This window comes from Cervus canadensis, chromosome 3 (assembly GCF_019320065.1).
Source record: "Cervus canadensis isolate Bull #8, Minnesota chromosome 3, ASM1932006v1, whole genome shotgun sequence".
In the NCBI taxonomy this organism is placed as follows: Eukaryota; Metazoa; Chordata; class Mammalia; order Artiodactyla; family Cervidae; genus Cervus; species Cervus canadensis.
In genome coordinates this window covers 72,822,777-72,838,700 of record NC_057388.1, presented here as the reverse complement: position 1 = coordinate 72,838,700, position 15,924 = coordinate 72,822,777, and the positions used below count along the sequence as shown (strand labels likewise).

Here is a 15,924-nt window from a genome sequence, read left to right as displayed (position 1 = left end):
CCAGCTGACCATCTCCCTGGACCATGTCAGGGACAAAGTGCATGAGAGAAGATGGGGGCCAGAGGAGGAGGAGCAAGGCTTAGTGAGGGAGGGCTGGGCAGGAGAAGAGGGGGAGGGAGCGTGCGAGGGCTCTACACCCACCTGGCATCCGCCTCACTGTAGTACTCTCTGGCCACAATGTCCTCAAAGAGCTCCCCACCAGTGACCCTGTGAGAAGAGCAGAGAGGTCCCCTCCATCACCACCAGCATCTCCACTGCCACCCCGTGCTCGTCATCACCACCAGCATCTCCACCGTCTTCACCTCCACGTCCCCCACACCGCCAGCACCTCCATCTTCAGAGTTACTCAGGACTGACACGCTTTAGTCTTCACACCCCTCTCCATGACACTGGTCTCTTAAGCTCAGAAAACTGAGCTTCAATGATCTCAGTGACTTTCCCAGAGTGGGCAGCCCAGGAGTTTGTTCTAGGCCTCTGGACTGTTACCCAGGCTTTGTGACTAATTCCAGGCCTGAGAAAAACTGGCTTACCCTCCTTGAACCCCCAAGGCCAGTGATGCGGCCCCCGCACAAGGCAGAGGGGCCAGAAGAGACAGTGCATGGATGTGGCCTCCCCAGTGGGTGACGTCACGAGGTGTTCAAAGTCCCATCTCCAGAAAGAGAGTAGGACCTCCATCCACACACTCTCTCGCCGGTTGTTCCTGGGCCAGGGAGCAGCCTTCAGGTCCTAAGGTCAGGATGGATCCCCCTGCCCAGGGCAGAAACCACTGCCTGGAGAGCCTCAGTGAACCCAGCAGGGATCCCAGCCACTCGGGATCCCCTGGCTGAGAATGTGGGTGTGGACAGCAAGGTGAAAAGCAGGGGCCAAGGCTGGATGCACAGGGGAGCAGGAAAGCTCAATCCCCGGGTCTGTCCGAGCCCCTCAGCCTACTCGGCCAGCTCCAAGTCCACCAGAAGGTCCATCTAGAGCTTTTCTACCCCTGCAAGGTCTTGAGTCTCCCTCCCATGTCTCCTCCAGTGGGGACACCAAGGGCACTCCCTCTGCAAACACACCCTCCTTCCACACCCCCTCCAGCTGTGCTGGCCCCACATGCTGGGATCTCTCCACTTGCATCTCAGTTCCCATTCGTTCTTGGGACTTCGCGCTTGGGTTGGCCTTGTTTTGTGCCCAGCACTCAGGGCCAGGCTGGTCCACAGTGACCACAGGCATGGGCACTGCTGAACAGTGGCCCTGGCGTGGGCAGGCTCTCTCTTAGAGAAACACAAAACTGGGGATGCAGTGGGTGCTAGGATGCCCCTGCTGGAGGCTAGATGCTGGCCCTCAAATCCTGTTGGAAGCCAACTACCCCAGGAGCAAGGAATTTTTCAGGTTCCAGGAGACTAAAGCTCAGACCCTGATGATGGAAAGATTGAAGGCAAAAGGAGAAGGGGACGGCAGAGGATGAGATGGTTAGGTAGCATCATCTACTTAACAGACATGTATTTGAGCAAACTCTGGGAGACAGTGGAGGACAGAGGAGGGTGGTGTGCTGCAGTTCATGGGGTTGCAGAGTTGGACACGACTAAGCGACTAAACAACAACAAGGCTCAGAGCAGGTGACTGTCCAAGGGAGCAGAGCCCCGTGTGTCTGTGTGTCCTTGTGTATCCATGTGTACACGTATGTGTGTGGAGCAGCAGGATGGAGTACTAGGTCCAGCCCAGAAGAAGACTCGCTATTTATTTTTCTGCACCCACAATTCACAGGTCAGGCTCTGCAGGCCCCGAGTCCAAGCACAGGGCAGAGAGGAAAAGGCCACAGGTACTGACCTGGGCTGCAAAAGGGGCCCAGGGAGCCCCCCAGCCCAGTAGCCCTGCCCTGAGCCAGGGACAAGACCGCTGGGGCCCCACATCCACAGGAGGCTCCGGCTGTGCTGACAGGCATCAGGGGCCTTGTGGTCCAGGGCTGCAGGGTGGGGAGTTGGTGGGGGCGAGGGTGGGGTGGGAGGCTGCCATCTCAAGCTGGCCAGAAAGGGTGTGGTCTGGAAACCAGCCTCTCCCTTTCCTCAGATCCTGGCCACTCAGCATGGCCAATTCTGGGCTGCAGCCACAGCCTCCGGGCGAGCCCCTTCCTCTGTCCCCAGGCCTGGTCTCCAAGGCCATGTGACATTCTGAGGCATGGAGAGTGGGGAAATCTGTCAGTCCCCGAATCCACAGAGCCCCCCAAGTCGCCTAGGTCCAAGGGCCTCCTGAAGGTGATGCCAACTCAGGCCAGACACTTCTACCCAATTCTGGGGCTACAGAGTCCCAGAGGGTCTGCAGCGTGTCACAGGAGGGCGGCGTGCGGCTGGGGGTGGGGATGGCAGGGCCTGGCAGCATCTCTACGCCTCCACTCCTCCCCTCTCCCTCCACAGCCCCCCACACCATGCAGGCCCTCCTGCCCCCACCAAACAGCTGCCTGAGGCCTAGCAGTGTCCTGGATGCCCCCAGAGATGCAGTTTCAACAGGCCTGAGGGCCACAGTGGTTTGCGGGGAAGATGTGCAAAGCCCAGGGCTTCCCTCCTCCCACCTGCTCCAAACACACCCACCAGTTTCCTCTCATTAGCCCCCCTCAGAGCCTTCCCCACACGTGCCTGTTGCTTGAGCCAGAAGAGTCAAGGCGCTCCCACACTCGTGCATGCACTTGTATGGGTGTACACACATATACACACATGTGCACCAGCTCACACATCATTCTCTCCCCTTTTACTGCTTCTCAATCCCACACACCCTCCTGTCTGCCACCAGGGGCCTGGACATGGCCACCCTCCAGCCCGGGGCCTCTATATTTCCTGGAAAAAAGCTGGTGGAGCTGAATGGATCTGGGGACCCACGGGGGTGACAGCAAAGGGTCCACAGCAAAGGGTCTGTGAAACAGAACGCTCGGGGCACAGCCTTGGCCCAGCACAGGCAGCTGTATCACAGGTCAGCCCTGGACACCTGGCTGGTATCTCGAAGTGGTGTCTTGTGGGACACGGGGGACTGTGGGGGACAGTTCCAGCATCTCCTGACCAGAGGACCCCAAGTAGGCCAGAGGTTCATTCCTCAGGCCTCCACACCCCGTGGCCGAGGCATCTCATTTGAGGGGGGAGGTCCCTTCAGAGACACATCCTGTCCCCATGGCCAGGGCCCCCTGGCTGGGCTTCCCAGAGGCCACACAGAGCCACCCCAAACTACAACCTCTGCCCACCGCAGGGTCCAGAGTCACACTGACTCAGGACAGCTAAATAGAGCCCCGCTCAGCCAGAGCTGTCGGTGAGGTGATGAGATCACTGCTTCTAAATCCAGCAAGAGGTGAGAGGAGGCAGGGGCCCCAGATGCTCTCACTCAGCACAGCTCACACACACATGTGCACATATACACCCATGTACACACTGATCGAATCACACATCCATCATCTACATCCACCCCCACAAATCACACGTACAAATGTGCACACACGTGCATGCATGATTCGTGAGAGTGGATATATGCACACACACCCCACAGATTATACTCATGTATACACACAGGCACATACACACCCACAAGCCACATGTGTGTGCACACATGCACCCGTGGACATGCATGCAAACAGGTACATTCCCCCACAAATCATTTGCACACTCACACTTCAGGCAATCATACACACACCGTTACATGCTGATGCCAACATACACCCATGCACACACATGTATGTTCACACCCCACATATCCACACCAACTCACACACACATTCACATACATACACATGCACACACACCACAAATCACACGTGTACATGTGTTCATATAATCACACACATATGCACACACTGAAACCCACTCATGCACATGCCCCCACAAATCACACCCACAGATGCCTGCTCATCAACATATGTGAATGCACACACACAGTCACAAACACACAGGCAGTCTCATGCACCCAAGCATACACTCATGCCAGTCCATGGGCCCCAGTGCAGCGGTGATGAGAACACCAAGGAAGGTAACAGAAGACCGAGGGCCAGACCATTCCTCCGAGATCCTTCCCTCCCTTGGCCTCCAGCACACCCTGTTCTGGGTGGTTGGGAAGGGGCCCAGCTGGGCAGTCCCATCCCTGGGGGATTCCATACACCAATGCAAAGCCAACAAACCAACGACGTAGGCTGGGGGCGAGGTGACCCAGGAGTCGGGGGACTGTCTGCCAGGGCTACAGAAGCCAAGGGGCCCAGCCCAGGCCCAATGCTGGGAGCAGACGAGAGCCCATGTCCCTGCGCTCCGGCACTTACAGATCGAAGACCAGGTAGTGGAAACCTTCCTCGGAGATGCTGTCATGGAGGCGCACTGTGGGAACAGGAGAGGCCATGAGCAGGGGCAACAGCCCGGGGCCCACCCACACTGCCCAGACACTCATCCAGGCCCAAAGCCAGCAGCACAAGCCCTTCAGGGAGGGCCCATACACCCCCCCAAGGGCCTGTGGCTTCCCACAGTTTGGGCTGGGGAGGGCCCGGGTGGGCACTGCAGGCAGAGTCTGCGGGGTGAGCCGTGGGCCCTGCAGTCAACTGACCGCAATTCAACATCCGAGGGCCTCAGGGGTCTGGTCTTTCCTGTCTTTTCCTTTCCTTTGCCAGAAGGAGACCCAGTCCCCTCTCAGTCCCTGGCCAGGTCCCCTGCTCCCAAATGCAGCAGAGAGCCGCAGGAGCGGGCGGGGCGGGGACAAAGGCCCCCACCACCAGGCCTGGAAAGGAGCCGCTGAGGGACTTCATGGGAGAGGAGGGCAGAGGGCTCCACTGCTAACCCGTCAGGACAGGCTGAGGTGGCAGGGACCCCTGGGGAAGGACCACCTGCCCGGGGCCCAGTATGGCATCACTGCAGAAGAGTCAGACCCTGATTTCCCACTCCAGAACCTGCAGAGTCAGCAGGATGGCGCCACGGCCACGCATGCCCTCTCTGCTTTAGTTTGTTTCTCCATCTCCTGAGCCTGGAACAAGGCCTGGCCAGAGTTGTGCTGGTTAGGAGTTGACGAATGAATGAATGAGGGGATGAATGAGTGAGTGAACAACAAGAAAGATTTCGTCATGAAGAACACCACTCCAAGGCCTCCTTTTCCCTGAGCTGGAGATGCGCCCGGCACTGAATGGCAGGTATTTCTAGGAAACTCTGGACACTTCCCGCCGGGTGACAGATCCTGCCTTCTGTATCTGCAGCCTACAGTGTGCCCATCAGAAACCATCCCAGTCATCCTGAGAGGTCACGCATGCAGCAGCCGTGCAGAGAGAGAAGTGACCGGCTGAGGGTCACACAGCTCACACAACGCTGAGCAGCAGTGTGGGCAGAGCTCCCGCTTGGCCCCTCTGCTCCCTGGGCCTCCTGGCAGTCTTGAGCTCCACCAGGATGGACGGGCCTGCGGGAGCTGGAAGAGCGAAGAGCAGGCTTCTCCCAGGCCCCACAGGTCCCTTCCTCATGCCCTCGAAGCTGCTCTGGTTTCTAGCTGGCTGTTGGCTTCCTTCCTCCTCCAGCTGTGGACTTCCAAAGGGCCCGGCCAACAGGGTCCTCTCATCAGGAAGCCCAATCTGGCTACAGTGGCCCCCCAACCTCAGGCAAAGCCTGGCTCAGGGGGCAGGCCTCACTCCCAGCAGTCAGGGCACCTGGCCACTAAGGACAAAGTACATGGGCGGCTCCAGGGGGCACCTCATCTCACACCCTGCTTCTCTCACCATCTCCCCCACCCACTGCTTGCTCTGGATCTCTCTGGTCAAGGGGCCAGTATCCAGCTTCATCCAACCCAGGTCCTGGGGCCAACGCCTGGCACCCTCTCACTCCCACCCAGACCTCAACTCCACCAGGTGGGTCTGCACTTTCCTAACATACAACAAACCGGCTCACTGCGCCCTCCTCCAGGACTCTCCTGCAAAATCACTGAGTGAAACTCTCCCCCCGCCGACTCCTTTCTGGTGGGGGCCCAGCTGCTTGGCCCCTCTGAGCAGCCTCCCCTGCCCCCAGCTGCTTCCCCTGGAACTCCAAGCAAAGACAGGCCCAGGGTGGAAGGGGGAAGGGAGTGGAGGGGTCTGCCTCCACCACCCTGCCAGGCCTGCAGACAGCACCCCTAGAGGAACACTCCTGGGGGGACCATTTTCTCTTCCCATGCAAGGGAATCCTCCTTCCCCAGGGGAGTCCCAGGGGTCCATAAATCTGGGTTCCTGCTGACCTTCCCCTCCTCCCCCGCCATGGAGGCCACCCCTGCCCTCAGGCCCAGGCCCCTCTGAGCAGGTGAGAGGGGACTGGCAGGACCCTCAGCCTGAGAGTTAAGGCCACATGCACACACTCTCCTTTTTTTTCACTTAAACATTTTTAACATTTAAAAAATAGTTATATACTACTTTAATGGTTTAGAATAACACCCACCTAGCACAACAGACCCGTGATTTCACAGACGGGGCTAAGTAAAAAGGGGAATTGTCACAGAATCTATTTAAGTAAAAACAGTAAGTAAATAACTGTGGGTGACATACAGCGGCTGCAACTAGAGTCCAGGTAGTTCCTGAGAGTCCAGCCTGGGAGCAAGGGGTTGGGGGACACCAATAGCTACAGGGGGGGGTCGGGAGCCCCGGGACAAGCCTCCCACTGTGGGGCTTGCTCCTCCAGGGACCACACAGAGTCCCAGGCCAGGGGGCTCTCAGTGGGGGTGGTCCTTCTGCCCCTCCCAAGCTGCCCCTCGAACTCCTCCATGGACTGCAGTACTGCGACGGGAGGAAGGACCCCGGGACCTAGCTTTATGATCGGCTTTGGGAGGGTAGGGCTGTGGATGGCGGCAAGGGCCCTGAGCTGTCAGAGACTGGAGACCTTTTACCCTCCCCTCCTGCACTGGCCTCCTCATCTCGGCAGGAAGTCCTCCCAGGGCCATCGTACTCCCTGGTGCCCACCTGCCCAGCTCCTAGATGAACTATCCTGCCAGGGAGGGCAGTTCCAGCCCTGGAAACCAGGACGTGGGAATTTGCCATCCATGAGCCGAGCCCAGGAGAGAGAGGATCAGTGTGCAGAGGGGAGGCTGGAAGGAGGCTGAGAGGAGGATGGAAGGAGGCTGGGGAGGCTGAGGGCTGCCCTCCTCAGAGTCAAGGCTGATGGCTCTACTCACTCCTGACAGGGCCCATTTTAAAAGGCTGTAGATGGTTCTGCCTTGGAGAAGGAAATGCGACCCACGCCAATATTCTTGCCTAGAGAATCCTGTGGACGGAGGAGCCTGGTGGGCTGCCGTCTAGGCGGTCGCACAGAGTCGGACACGACTGAAGCGACTTAGCAGCAGCAGCAGCAGATGGTTCTGCCTACCACGGACTCTGCTTAATCTGTCACCCACAGCTCCGGGGGCAGGGAGGGAAGCTTGGGACACGCTCACCTGCTGAGCGGCAACCTCTCAGGGTGGCCACGGCCCACCAGTGAGGTGAGGGTGCAGGAAGCCTTGCCCTTGGCTAAGTCTCCACTCCAGGCTCCCACCGGCAACGGGAAATATGCACTGAATACGAATTCCAGAGACCCCGGGTGGAGGCGGCCAACCTCCCGGACAGCTGGGTACAACACGGACATGTGTGTGGAGGGCACAACCCACAGTGAGGCCCTGGAGCTCATGTCCATCCTGCACACCCTCGCCTGCTTCCCGGGGACCCACATGGTGCAGTGGGCTGCCCAGTGCCCACAGCGTACCCACACAGGGCCAAGGCAGCCTGCACCTGTCTCCTCTGCCCAGGTGCCCGCTTGTCTCTGAATGGAAACTAAAGCCCCAGGAGTGGTGGGGGCTCTGCCTGTGGGCTGCTCCCTGGGGGCCCGACTCTGGGTACCCGCTCCTAATGAGACAGCCCAGCCAGCAGCCAGGTAGCCACCGTGTTGGTTGTGAGAGGCATTCGCATCCTCTGATGAGCCTCCTTTAAGAGGAGAGCTGGGCTCCTTCAAGCAAAAATAAGGCAAGGTGACGGCATCACCCCTTCCAGACCAAACCATCAAAAGGCGTGGTGCTTCCTCCAGAAGTTAAACACAGAAGCACCACATGGTCTAGCCATTCCACTGCGAGGTTTACCCCCAAAGGACTGAAAGCAGAGATCCAGAAAGAGATTTGTACATCCATGTTCGTGGCATCATTAGTCACAATAACCAACAGGCAGAAAAAGGCCAAGTGTCCACTGACGGATGAATGGATAAACACAATGTGAAACATACACACAGTAGAATATTATTCAGCTTTAAAAAGGAAGGAAATTCTGACACGTACTACGACAAGGATGAGGCTTGAGGACATTAGGCTGAGTAAAATAAGCTGGTCCCCGAAAGACAAACACGGCATGGTCCCATTGATGAGGTTCCTACGGTGTTGAATTCATAGAGACAGAAAGCAGAATGGTGGGTGGTGGGGCCTCGGGGGGCAGGTGGGGGTTAGCGTTAACGGATGCAGAGTTTCCACTGATGATGATGAAAAAAGTTTTGAGTACAGATAAGGGCAATGGTTACATAACATGTGAATATACTTAACGCCACAGCACTGTGCTCTTAAAAACAGTTAAACTGATAAGTATATGTATATATGCTATGTATATCTGACACAATTGGGGGGCACTGTCTTCCTTGTTCTCCTTCCCTCTCCATCTCTCTGTCTCAGTCTTTATCTCTATGTCTGTCTTTTTCTTTCTTTCTCCATCTCTCTCTGTGTCTCTGTTCCCCTCTGTCTCTGTCTCTGTCTCAGTCTCTGCTTCTCTGTCTTTTCTTTCTGTGTGTCTCTCTCGCTTTCTGTTACCCTCTCTGTCTCTGTCTGTCTGTCTCCAGAGCCCTGAGCAGGGCTGGCTCAGAGCCAGGCCACCTGCCTAGCTGCCCCAGGCCCCCAGACTCAAGAGAATCCTACCCTGCTGTTGCTGTCTTAAACTTCATAGTAAGTATTGAACAAAGGCATTGATCCCATAAAATCTGTGGCAGCCTCAGTCACCCAGCTGAACTGCTCTTGAATCCACAGAAACAGAGAAAATCAGTGCCTGTTGGTTGAGTTTTGGGGTAATTTGTTGTGAAGCCTGGACCACTGACACACTTGTGAAACATGCCCAGTCCACGAACAAGAAGACTGGGGCTCAGAGCAGTTCAGTGACTGCTGCGGCGGCTTCTCTGGGTGGGGGCGGTGGGGGGGTGGAAGGCCACACCCGAATCCAGGTCTCTGAGCTCCAAACCTCTGAACACCGCCCCGGAAACGAGGGCCCTCACAGCTTATGCCCTGCTTCCCAGGGGAGCCCTCTCGGCTCCTCCCAGGGTCCCTCCGGGCCCTCCCTGCGGCTGAGGCCCTGGTCTGGGAGTGGCACGGATGCGGCTGCTCAGCACAGCCCGGCGTCCCTTGTAAACAAAGTGCCGGGCACCATCCTGGTGCACGTTTGGTGCCCAAACGTGGGCGAGAGGGCCCAGGAATCCACCCTGACAAGTTCCCTGGGTGCCTCTGAGGCCACAGGCCCACTGTCCCCTCTGTGTCTCCTGTCTACCTCCCAGCATGGGCAAGATCTGGGTCCTGGGCTCCTCAGAAGTCCCTAAAGGGATGAGAAGTGGAGAGACAGGCAGCTATGCTGTGGGGACAAGGGGCCCCTCACAGCTGAGGCGGGTGGGCAGAGGCTGACAGGCCCCCGGAAATCTGCTCCAACTTCCGGGGTCTGGGGTCCCAGCAGCTCCTGTGACTGTGTCTGGGCTGAGTCTGTACTCAGCCTGGAGGTTGCAGAAAGAAGGGTCCTACTGCAGGCAGGGCAGGCACACTCCCTAAGGCCAAGACCCAGGCTCCGGGAACTCCACGGGCCCCCAGGGCAGCTGATACCCACCCCAGACCACAGTTCCAAGAGCCCTGGACTCGGGGAGAGCAGAGGTCCTCCAGAGTCAGACCTCGGTCCTCAGACCTCAGAGCTCAGGCTGAGGCTGGGTGTGGTCTTTGACTGGTCTTTGGTTTCCCAACTTTTTTCTCTGTAATCAGGCCATCACATTGTTTTTCTAAAGCGTCAGAATGTTAGGCTCCTGTGTGTTATCACCAGAATCTTGGCATAGAGTTACAGAGTGGTCGGCAGGGACCCGTCCAGGAGGAACCCGACCTTGGCCTCCCCCAGGGGGCTGACCCAGAGTCTGTGCAGGATTCCCTCTGGGTCAAAAGGAGGAGATGTTTCCAGGGGCCTGAGGGTGGGGACCTTCAATGGGGAAGGAAAGGGACGCCTTCAGGGTCCTCCTGCTGCCTGTAACGGGAGAGCTGGGACCTCCCCTGCCCCCCACCTCCCACCCCGCCGCAGGCAGCTCACCAATGTTGGAATGCTTCAGGAGACGGCAGATTCGAGCCTCTCTCTCCAGCTTCTGGTGATCTGGGGAAAGAAAGGGACACAGCATCACCCTGTGGCCCTGCAGCGAGTGGCACCCTGGAGCCCCTCGACGGCATGCTGGACGGGCCGCCAACCATGAGACTCACGGCTGGCAGACGTGGCCACCACTTCCTGCGATGTCTACCCAGCTGACCACCGCCTGCCCAGGGGGCACATCAGGTTGTACCCCCTACCCACGCCCAGACCCCCGGCTGGCAGCACTGGTGCTGGAAGAGGCTGCCCAGGGCCTGGAGCGAGAGGCCCATGGGAGGCATGGTTGGTGCTCACTCGGGGCCAAAAGTTTCCCCTACGTGATGCAGAAAGAGAAAATGCCGGCTGTCAGCAACAGAACTGACAGCACCAATTTAATCCTTTCCTTATCTGTCCTAATTCTGTTCTCTGTGGAGCTTTCTGCAGAGGCCCAGTTTGTTCATCAGAGGCGGCCGTGGGCCGGCAGAACAGCGCTGTCGGCCGACGGGGGCATCCGACCAGTGTTCGGGGTCAGCCTGGGGCCGGGCCTTCCTCTGGCGGGGCATCTGGGGAAGGGATGTGTGACCTAACATACCCTCCCCCACACCACCACCCCATGCACAAACCTCCAAAACACAGGCCTGGATTTTGATGGGTCCTGGTGTCGATGCCAGGTCAGCAAGAAGAAGAGTCAAGGCCTCAGAGGACCTTCCACAGGATCTAAGTTTTTATGCAGGTTAAGATGAGGCTCCCTAAAATTATGTTTTAGAGGTGCTTTTGAAATTTATGAAACAAAGTGGTCATGGGTATGCAACATGATCCCCAGATTTTCAAAATGGTAGACTTCGGACCAAGTCTTAAAAATTACCAAGCATTACTCAGAAAGTTTGAGAGAAATAAAAATTCCCTAAGTCATCAAAAAAAAAAAAAAAAAGCCTCAGAAGGAAGTCGCCCCAGGCAAGACAGCTGCTGATCATGAAACTACCCCTCCTCCCCCCAGCCCTGTGTGCCTCCTTCCACCCAGAGAAGCACAGAACCTCAATTCTCTGCCCCCAAGGGCTGAGCAACTTATCAGCCAGAAGTTTTATCTTTCAAACAGAGGTGCCAGGAGGATTTTGAAAGCGGATGAGATTATAATGGCGAAAAACTGAAAAAAACAAAAACCTATTTCCACTGACCAGAGAAGACAGAAATAAATCACACAACAGAACACACCCATCCGTGTGCATATCACCCCAATCTTCCAACATGGGGACAAGTGGAAGAAGCCGCTCACAGAAGAAGACCCAAACTGCACTTCATTCACATCGAGGCCAACAAGCAGGGCACTGGCAGGCATGTGTGGCCAGATGGCGAAAAAAGGCGGGGGATCAGGAGGGAGGCTGCCCCAGGGTGGGATGTGACTGGAAAGGGAGTGTCCGGGGCCTGGAACACCTGCCCCCACCCCTGCTTGCCCTGGGCCCTTCACAGTGAGGGCCTGAGGACAGTAATATACCAGAGAAGACCACAGGATCACCTGATTCACCAGGGAACTCCTGACAGCCCCACTAGTGGGACACAGTTACTGGGCTAATTACAATATGTTCTCAGAAGCAATAAAGTCACTGGGCAGGCCTTCTCAGACCTGCCAGCCCATCCCTGGCTCTGCTGGGAGGGGATGAGGAAGACCCAGCCACCAAGTCTTCCTGCAGGAAGGGCGCCCCCTGGCCCATCTATGGTCAGCTCTCCCTGGGCTGAGTGATGATGGTGGGCTGGGAGCCTCAGGACAGCCCTGAACATGGACATACCTGCAAACAGGCGTGTGCCCTTTTGGAGTGAGGCAACCCATGCCTACAGACAGAATGTCTCCAGGAGATCCAGCAGGCTCTCCCTCCTCTCAGGATGGGCACTCAGCCCGCCCCCCACCCCATCCCCCTGCCCCCTGCCATAGCCCCGGAAATGCTAACACCTCCCTGAGCTGCTCATCTGGCTCCCACCTGTCTTTCCAGACCCCTTGTGACTGGGAGGGCTCTGGCAAAACCACAGGGCAGTGGGTGGGCCTTCGGGACAGACCCGCATGTCTTGCCTCACTCCATCTCCATCTTGCCCTCACCTCCATACCCAATGCAGCAAACGTTCCCCATCCTGCTGGGGGGTGGGTACGGCATCAGTCGACAAGATGCAGCCCAAGAGTCACCCACCATTAGGATGGATAAGTGGAAAACAGCTACAGAAGAACACAAGCGACGTGGCTTCCACTTTTCCATCTGTATGAAGCTCATTAACAGGCAACACCAAACAACAGGGGTCGGGGTCCTATCTGTGAGGCTCACTCTAGAGGGGAGGGGAGTGGTCCTTGCAACAGCCAAGATGGCGGCTCCCCCGCAGGCAGCAGTACGGAGGCTTGGAGGTGCAGGCTGGTGGGTTCGGGGGGTTCTTCTGTTCTTGCTTAGTGGGTTTTTTTTTTGACACTATCTGAAGACTTTTCAAACTTTAAGCTGCAAGAATAGCACAAAGTGCCAATGAACGGGGCATTTCTGTATAATCTCTGTTCTTCCTATGCACGTACTAACTTCCTCTGCAGCAGGAGCGAGTAAGCCCCACACTTGACGTCCTTCTACCAGGTTAAGAGCTCGGTGCGTGTTTTGTAAGAACAAGGACGTTCTCTTACGTAATCTCAATGCAGTTACCCTATTCACTAAATCCAATGCAGATACAATACTCAGTACAACCTACAGTCCATATTCCAATTTTGTCCCTGTCCCCATAATGTCATAGCTCATTTCCTCCTGATGTGGATGGCTAATGAATAGCTCACCTACATGCAGACGGGCGGAGCAAGGCTGAAGTCAGAGAAAGCCCAGGATGGTAAGGTGATAAGAGCAGGGGTGGTCGTCTTTCCTGGAAAAATTGCCTGATTGCAGTCATAAATAAAAGCCAGGAGAAAATTCATGTGGAGACCCATCTTTGGAAAGCAGATAATTTAAACAACCATATTCCTGAGTCTTATCACCAATGGCAGAGCCCCATCCAAAAAATCTTGTCCTACTCCTGCGTGTGTCTGGGGGATAAATTACTTGTTTGGGGCCAAGAAGGGGCACCAGGTTGCCCAGCCCAGGTGCAGATGTCTACCCCATGGCCACGCAGGTTATTGACCCTCTTGGCTGTCTCCTTTCCGTATCAGGCACAGCAGCACTTGACCAGAGAGCAGCTCTGAAACTCTGTATCACGACACATGTTTCAAGTTGGTCAAAGTTCAAGTGCAGACATCTCATTAAGATCATAACTGCTCTGCTCTGGGTGGCAGAATTATGAATAATTTTTATTCTTTATATTTTTCCCCAACTTTGACAACAACCTTGTGTTACTTTTGTCATAGGGAAAAATGCTGTTTTGTTTTTTTCTAATTTGGTCCTGTCTCCAGTAAGCACAAAGCCACTGGTTAAATATGATGAGAGAGTGTCATAAAATATTTGCCCTGAAATTAAAAATATAAGTTGATATTCTGTGACCTTGGATGGGAACCAGAAGCCATAAGAAGGGGCTGGAGGAGGAGGCTGTTCCTCTCGGGTCCAGTAGGCTGACCTCTGGCCAGGCATGTGGCCGTGGGAGGAAGAACCCAGCATCCCAATTCTGCCCACATCCTCTGATTTGCTTTCAGATCTTCCCGACCCAGGAATCGAACTGGGGTCTCCTGCATCGCAGGTGGATTCTTTACCAACTGAGCTACCAGGGATGCCCCTCTACAAAGTCAAGGAGCTACTGTCTCCGAATTTCAAAATTAACATCGTAATAGACAACCATAGACATGGTTGGAGGAGTCAAATTTTTTTTTTTTTTTTGAGGAGTCAAATTTAACCCAGTCTGCTTCGCACAAGAAGTGCAACCCAGTCCTAAACTGTCAGTGAGAACCTGGGAGGACACTCCACCTAACCCGTCCCCTGGTGGACAGCAGGACATGTGATGGGCCAGCGACCCTGAGCAAGCTCTGTGGCTTCTCAGGGCTGCCGCACCTGCTCAGCCTGCCACCTGCCTCCCTCCAGGAACTCTGACCCCAGAGACCTGTCTGGACTCAGAAGACCACAGCAGTGACCACCGAGCAGGGCCATGGAGAGAACACGATCAAAAGGCTGCCCACCCCAACCAGGACCCCTCAGCACACCAGGCACCCCAGCCTAGTGCTCCCTCCTGAAGGAAGTCCAAGAGTCCTCTTGAGCAGCCAGACCCTGCCATGCCCACTGCAGTGATATCCTGGCTGGGCAGGCAGTGAGCAACCCCAAGAGGGGCCCACCAGCAACTGCCAGGGCTCTAGAGGTCATGGGGGCATTGAATCCAGCTGAGAGGCTCAAAAGGGCCCTCCCAGAGCTGCAGCCTGGTGCACTGAGGGTCTGGGTGTCCAGAGTTGCCCTGAGACCCAAGCACCTGCTGCTTGTGACCCCCTGCCATGTCAGCTAGTGTTTAGTTACTAACATTGGTATGTGGCTCGGCACGTGTCCCACACCTGTGCAGGTTTGCATCCAAGGACGAGTGAGCCCTGAGGATCCACCCCACTGGCACCCCTACGGATCCTGCCCCCAGACGGTGTGGGGCCCCCTCTCCCGCGTTGGTCCCTTCATCTCCCCTCACGCATACTGGCTTTGGGGTCTCAGGTTAACCTCCAAAACAGGGTGTGGAAGAATGAGGGGCCAGGGAGTGAGGGCACAAGCCAAGCCCCCTCCAGCCTCCAGAACCCCACCCTGTTGAAGGGAGGGCTCTTTGCCCCCCCCTCGCCCACAGGCTGAGCATGTCCCAGGAAGCCCGGGGACACCCATCCTGGGTCCCAAGGAGCAGAGCAGCAGTACCATAAGCCCCAAGGACAGCAGGATAGGGGGCAGGAAGACTCACGGGGGATGCCAGAGGCAGGTTTTGGAGGAGTCTGCCATTCCTGGGGGTACAGCTTCAGTTCCCACACCCCCTCTGATGTGAAGCTCTAAAGGGGAACTCCTGAGTTCAGCCATCTTGTAAAAGCTCAGGCATCTAATGGATCCGCACCCATGGAGACCCACCTAAGTACCTGTGGGCCGGTTGCCAAAGATGACTGGTGTGGTGCGTCTGGGGCAACCTAACACACACACGTGACATTTACACCTGCTCCCCAGACAGCATCAGCAGAGGCAGAAACAAGCTATTTATTTCTCCTGCCAGAGAAACACCCCACTGATAAAACACAGCACTCACTTATACCCTATGAAAGTGTTTATCCAACAAAAGAAAAAGAACTTTAGTTAAAGACACCAGCTACATGGGACCTGTGATCAGCGGCTCCTGCACCCTAAGCTCCTGCCACAGCCCGTGAGGCTTCACCCCGCAGCTCTGCAGCTTGTGTCCCTGGCAACGCGGGGCCTGGAAGCTTCTGAGTAATTCTACCTTGATTTTAGTGCCAGGCGCACCCCGCATCCTGGAGGTCCCCAAGGTGGGTGGCAGGGGCACCCGGGAAGGGAGGTGGCCCAGTGCAGTTCCCAGACCCCAGGAGCCCCCAGGAGGCGGGAACAGGTCCATTTGGGGCTGCCACTGTGCTGTAGCTGGCACCCACCGCCCACCATGAAGGAGATGGGCAGGGGACCCCCAAGGAACAGGAAGAGACTGGCGCTGCCACACACAGCAATCAG

The 15,924-nt window shown here is 56.4% G+C and overlaps 1 protein-coding gene across 10 annotated transcripts in view; it reads right to left on the bottom strand.

Moving 5' to 3' along the window:
• Positions 1–15,924, bottom strand: part of CAMK2B (calcium/calmodulin dependent protein kinase II beta) — a 93,358-nt gene that overhangs the window by 31,560 nt on the left and 45,874 nt on the right. For all 10 annotated transcript variants that reach the window (XM_043463470.1, XM_043463471.1, XM_043463473.1 and 7 more), the window contains exons 3-5: positions 10,271–10,330; positions 4,265–4,319; positions 142–207 (exon numbers count right to left, since the gene is read on the bottom strand). In XM_043463470.1, coding sequence (XP_043319405.1) covers positions 142–207; positions 4,265–4,319; positions 10,271–10,330 — 181 coding nt within the window. The remainder of the gene's footprint in view (positions 1–141; positions 208–4,264; positions 4,320–10,270; positions 10,331–15,924) is intronic.